Consider the following 6,244-nt stretch of genomic DNA (forward strand, 5'->3'; position numbering starts at 1 on the left):
TACCTTGGGTCCCAGGGGAGGAAGGAGGGCTGGAGCTTTTACATCGATGCGTGGGGGTGGGGTGATTAGAACGTGCGGAAGGTGGTCGGCAGCCTTGATGATGACACAGTGAGTCTCTGGAAATGATGAAGGCTCTGAAGTCGCCTTTGCTCAGAGCAGAGGCCCAGTGGCCTGGGCTCCTGCTGTGTTCATGACAAGCAGTGAGAGGCTAGCGAAGAACGTGCGTTGATTTGAAAATCTGAGTGATGGTGTTAGAAGTGCACTGGGAGGCTGTGTCCTGATACGCTTTTTCTAACATGATAGAGGCTATTGAGGGTCAGTGGACTTTCAGAAGGAGGTGCCGCTCAGTGTGGAAAGTCATGAGTGGCTGGGGTGCAGCCGGTGGTTTAGGACCAGCTGCTCAGTCCCCTCACTTTGGGAGCTGATTATTGTAATATAATTAGTTTGCTGAGCTGCCCAAAACATGGATTTTTCAGTCTTCTGTTCACTCTGCCTTCACTCAGTCCTTACTCTACCAGGGATCTAGGGACACACAGATGCGGAGATACACAGGCTCAGGGCACAAAATAGAGAACTGTCCTGGGCCCGTGCTCTTCCCAGCCCCTGAGCAGAGGGAGAAGCAGAGGCCGCCTTGTCAGTGAATGGAAAAAACTTACCCGGGTCAGATGACACACACAGGTTACTTCAGGTTCACCGAACCCAGGTCTGAATGAGTGTCAGAACAGCGCAGCTTCTTGGAAATAATACAGTAGACTACCTTCACGACCTCAGATTAGGAGGAGGTCGAAAATCTGACTGACTAAAATCAAGAGTTTATGTTCATTAGAAGATGTGGAGTGAAAAGACAAACAGTGCAAGCTACTTGCAATGCATTCAGATGGAGAAAGGCTGTTATCTTAAATACTGAACTGCTACAGACAGAAAAACCACGCCCCCCTTGTGTACACCGACCTGTCATCCGGGTGCACAGCACTGAGCACCGTGGGCGCCACTCACCACATGCACCGGCCCAGCTGGGTGGAGGGAGTTCATCCAGTTCACGCCCAGCACTGGCCTTTGGGAGATGCAGCTTCGCTGAAAGTAGTGGCTTCCCTCGAGGGTTCTGTGCTGTGGGTGAGGGTGGCTTTTGTGTTATGTTTGGTAAGCACATGACAGTTCTCTGAATCTATAAAACCTGTCTGGGCAGAATCCATTTGTTTGGGATTTATAACGTCAATTTTTAGTTCGAGTTAGAAATGCTGAGCTCACTCCGAGAGGACTCAGCCAGGTGACTTGGGGGGATGGCTTGCTCTGCTTAGTCAAGATCAGTCAGAAATCACCTTTGTTATGTCCAGGGTGTATTCCTCTGGCTCCTAATGTTAATCAAGATGGAGCAGCAAGTATAATACTTGGGCCCTTAGGGTGAGAATGTGCTGCTGGTGTGTGGGAATCTTGAAAAGAGATAGTTTAAACCTTACCGTTTAAAACTCAAGCTTTTGTTGGCACCCTCTTCTAAAAGTTGAGTGCAAAAAAGCTCTTCAGTCACTTGGACTCTGCTGCTGCAGACACGTCCCAGCTCCTCAGGAGGGTGAGGTGGGACCAGCAGCTGTGCTGCAAGAGCTGGAAATGGGTGTGGCTCAAGCCATCCGTGTGTGTCCCAGCTCCTCTGGGGCATGGAAGGGTGGACTGGTTGTCACGGGTAGAAATTCTAACTCTGCCCTTGTTTTGTCCCCACAGGCTCCTGGGTGGAACTGCACTTTAGCAGTAACGGGAACGGCAGCAGCGTTCCAGCCTCAGTTTCTATTTATAATGGTGACATGGAGAAAATCCTGCTGGATGCCCAGCATGAGTCTGGACGGAGCAGCTCCAAGAGTTCTCACTGTGACAGGTGGGTGCAGACACATGCATGCCACAGTGCTGTTGTACTAGGAGCGAGCAGGCTCGACTGTGGTGCCCATTCCCTTAGACAGCGGCCCTTGTCCTCTGGTGGAAGGAGGGACCACGATGCAGCAAGGGGCAGACACTGTCCTGTCCCCTCCCCTGCTTCTGCCCCCTCACCTCCAGGAGCTTTGTCAGGAGCAACTGTCCTCAGCACGGCCAGTGACTCAGGCAGCATGGCTGAGTCTGAGATCAAAGGCCAGGTGCTCACCAGGATTGTGTAACAGACCACAAAGCTAGTGGGTGACGAAACCACAGCCCTCAGGCTATCCTGTGTCCTCCTGGGACTGGCTGGTGGATGCTTGTTGGGCTCAGCTGGAAGGTGGGAGATGGGTCTGGCCCTGGCCTTGTGCCAGTGGAAGGGAAGCTGCTCCTCACTGGCCATCCTTTCCGCAGAGCTTTGCCTCTGATGCAGAGAATGCTAACATGTTCTGTTTTTCCCACTCGCATTCATATCATTTTCTAGCCCGCCTCGCTCACAGACCCCACAGGACACGAACCGAGCATCTGAGACAGACAGCCACAGCATTGGAGAAAAGAACAGCTCTCAGGTAGGCCAGGGTGGCTGTGTAGTGTGTGATCTGCTCCTGTGATCAGCCTGCAGTGGGACCAAGTAGGGAAACGTCTGGCTTTGGGAATGTTTCTTTCCTTTTTTGGAGCGTGTGGGGTGAGGGCATCTCTACACCCGGGCTCACACTGAGCTAATTATGGGCTTAGGTAGGATAAAGGGTGGGGCCCTCTATCCCATATACCTATGTCCTGGAGAGGGTGTGAGTGGCCTGTGGGAAGGGTATCTGGGGTAATTAGTGGGTAGTCACAGTCTTCTTGACTATAGGTTGGGCTGTGAATGGGTTTTAATGTCTATGGGAGAGCCGGCAGTCTCTATAAGCCACTCAGGGCAGCTCTACCATTGTGGTTGAAATGCTGATGGCCTTCCTCATGCAGAGGAAGCAATGCCAGTTGCTTCCAGAAACTGTCCGCAGGCCATGCTAACTGGTGGGTGCTCGGGTGGTTTAGAGTTAGGAGCTAACCAGGCTGGTCATTTCAGCCCAAGGTCCCTGTTCTAACATGTCAGGCACTGAGCTTTGCTGTGAGAGTGAGTACAGGGAGGTGGCCCTAGCAGATATGCATCAGTGGCGAAGGCCGGCCCTCCTTCGCTCAGCTGGGCACACAGGAAATGCCTTTAGGTGCTGCTCCAGCCAGCGCCTAGTTCTCTCCCTCCCAGGCTGGTCCCCTCAGAAGGACAGGAGGAATCCTTGTTCCCCAGGCTTTGTCTGGCACCAAAGGCTTCCAGGACTTGCAGGAGCTCCTGCCCCAGACACTTGGGTCCACTCCCAACTGGGGTTCCCTGATATCTGGCTGGCTTTGCATTCTGGAACAATTCTAAAATGTTAAGCAGTTTGTTTTTTTTGGATTCTAAAAAGGAATTTTATGCTCAGATACAGAATTTTTAAAATGCAAAAGCACCTATAATCCTACTTTTTAAAGCTCCCTTTCGCTAGTGCATTGTTGCATGATTTTACAAATGTAGCTGGATCACGGTCTAGGAGTTTGACTTTTCCTGCCATTTCCCACGAGAGCAGCTTTCTCTCAACACCGTTTGCTCCACAGCGTTCGCAGTTTTCATTTCCTTCTGTTGGGCCAGCTCGCCTTCAGCGTCTTTGTGGCGCCCTGTCCTCCCTTCATGTTGCTTCCTTGGGACAGTATTTGCTGCTCTTACTGCCACCAGATCTCACAGTTGAGGCTTTGGCCACAGTGTCTGTCTGTTCGTAAAGGGGGAAGAGTGTGAGATGCAGCTCCACGGCTCACCCTCTGCCCACGGACCCGGCTCTGAGATCAGCCTCAGATGCTGGGCGGGGGCGGTGGTTCCTCGGTTTTTAACATTCACTCTCTCTTAGTCTGAAGAAGATTACATTGAGAGAAGGAAAGAAGTTGAAAGCATCCTGAAGAAAAATTCAGACTGGATATGGGACTGGTCAAGCCGGCCGGAAAACATCCCCCCTAAGTGAGTGTTTTGAGCATCATGAACTAGCTTTGAGGCGGAGCCTGCCAGTGAACTTACAGCTCTTCCCTCTGCAGGGAGTTCCTGTTCAGGCACCCGAAGCGCACGGCCACCCTCAGCATGAGGAACACAAGTGTCATGAAGAAGGGGGGTGTCTTTTCAGCTGAGTTTCTCAAAGTCTTTCTTCCGTCTCTGCTGCTCTCACACCTGTTGGCCATTGGGTTGGGGTAAGTGACCCTGCATGGCCTGCCTGGACAGTTCTAGGTCTCAGTGACTTCCTTTTAAGCATTTTACTGAAATAATAGGCCATAAGTCACAGCTTATGTAACTATGTAAGCAAACATGTCCGTGTGATCATTGTCTAGGTCAGGAAACAAACATGACCATGACCCTGGAAGCCCCACCCCCTACCCTGCAGGCCGCTGCCAGTATAGGCGAGGGCACATAAGCGGGACTGGTGCTGGCTGCCTTAGCCGTGCTGTCTGTGCAGGAGCAGATGGCCGGCCCCGCCTCAGGGCCTGCTGTGTGCACGCTCTGAACACCCGTTTCTGCTGCAGAGAGGTGCTGTCACTCGTGACTCCCGCAGTCCCCTCAGCCGGGACAAGGCTCTCCTCTGGCTTCTTGCACTAATGATGCAGAAAACACACAAGTTCAGCTACAGATCCTAAGGACCTTTGACCCAGACAGCACTGAGGCACTGGGCATGAATCTGGGGAGGCGGGGCTGCTCTTCTCTCTGGCTCACCCCAGCCTGTCCGGGGTGGTGGCCTCACGTGTCCTGCTGGGTGACGGTGCTCTATAGCTGCAGCTCACTGGACAGACTGGGTGTCTTCAGCTTCTGATTTAGGCTGGTGCCACTTGGCAGGAGGGCTTGAGTCTGAGGCAGAGGGAGACCACAGTTCTAACTGCCTGTGGGAATGGCTTCCTGGGGGGGCTCCTCCATGTCAGCGTGTCCAGATTTATTGTGTCCAATGCTTTCCAGGGTCAGACTCGCCTGGGTGTGTATATGCAGTGATTTCTGGAGCTTTCTCCAGAACTAGCACTTGAGATTCTGAGGGGGCAGAGCCGTCAGGGTAGTGTCTGCAGCCAACTCCCACCTGGTAGCTATCCTGCATCCTTCCTTCCAAAATTAACTTGACCCCCTGGGGCTTACCTCTCCAGTCACCTCCTAAGCATTTGCCGTGCCTGCTAAGCTCCTCCATTTCTGTCCCCTTTCCTGGAGTCACACCCTCCTCTGCCATGGCCTCTGAGGTTGGTAGTCAGTACCATGTGCAGCGACTTTGTCCAGGAGGCTGCTGCATCCCTGGACTATAGTGTGCTCATGCAGGTTGGGAAGTCCCTCCTTCGTGGGGGTGTTGAGGGCATGAGGCGACTGTAGAATGCAGTGATGGGAACATGGGGTAACTGTGCAGCCAGTCTGAGCTGGCATGGGGACAGCAGGGCTCACAGCTGCCCGGCCGTGGAGTCCTGGGTCCACACTCACCTCTTACTTTTCTGCTCAGGATCTACATCGGGCGGCGTCTGACCACCTCCACCAGCACCTTCTGATGAGGAATTGGAATCGGCTTTTCACAAGGGAGCGGGATTCATACCAGAGCTTGCGACATGGCTCACTGAGGCGCGGTCCTGGCCTTGGTGGCTGGCCGCTGTGTTGATTTGTTCTGTAAATGCTGGGTGCCTGATTTAGTGAGACGAAGAATAGACACTGAAACCACGCTAACCTAGAACCAGCCCTACCTGTGGGATCAATCAATGAGCATGTCACACTAATACTACTGGAATAATGTGGTGGTAACTTTTCTTTGACATTATAAATATGAGTATAAATAATTTTACCATGCTAGTCATGATGTATGTATTTTAATTATCTGTAACCTTAATTCAGTTAAAACTCTCCCTATTTTGAATGAATGAATAATGTTATTAAAGTGACTCCATAAATGGTTTGTCCCAAATAAACATGTGGCCTTACATTCACATTGCTGTAGGGCACCCTGTATGTGGATGCAGGTGTCTGTGAAGACCACGCTTTACTGTTAGCTGTTCTGATTTGTGTGTGATAGGGCCCAGGGCACAGGCCAGGCCCTGTGCAGTGCAGATACTGGCCTGCGTGCTGGGGCAGGGCGGTGACTGTAGTGACCACATAGATGATGCACCTAGGACACCTGCTAAAGCACCTTCCTTGTTCCCACTCGGGATTGCTGCATTTAGGCTCATTTGTGTTCATTTTTTTGCGTGCTGAGATTTAGCTTCATTCTAAGTAAATCAGTGTCTACTTTAAAAGACTGGAAATAGAAAACAATAAACTTTTGCCAAATCCTTCAGA

General features: G+C 51.8%; 1 protein-coding gene across 1 annotated transcript; it reads left to right on the forward strand.

The window, feature by feature from the left end:
* Positions 1 to 1,712: 1,712 nt before the first annotated feature.
* On the forward strand, positions 1,713 to 6,244 carry BNIP3 (BCL2/adenovirus E1B 19kDa interacting protein 3; the record flags this gene model as incomplete). The annotated part of the gene is made up of 5 exons (XM_006754975.2): positions 1,713 to 1,867; positions 2,384 to 2,468; positions 3,816 to 3,922; positions 3,997 to 4,146; positions 5,421 to 6,244. Coding segments are annotated over 5 exons (543 nt in total), but the record flags the coding sequence as incomplete, so codon positions are not given.

The sequence above is a fragment of the Myotis davidii genome, unplaced genomic scaffold (assembly GCF_000327345.1).
Source record: "Myotis davidii unplaced genomic scaffold, ASM32734v1 scaffold72, whole genome shotgun sequence".
In the NCBI taxonomy this organism is placed as follows: Eukaryota; Metazoa; Chordata; class Mammalia; order Chiroptera; family Vespertilionidae; genus Myotis; species Myotis davidii.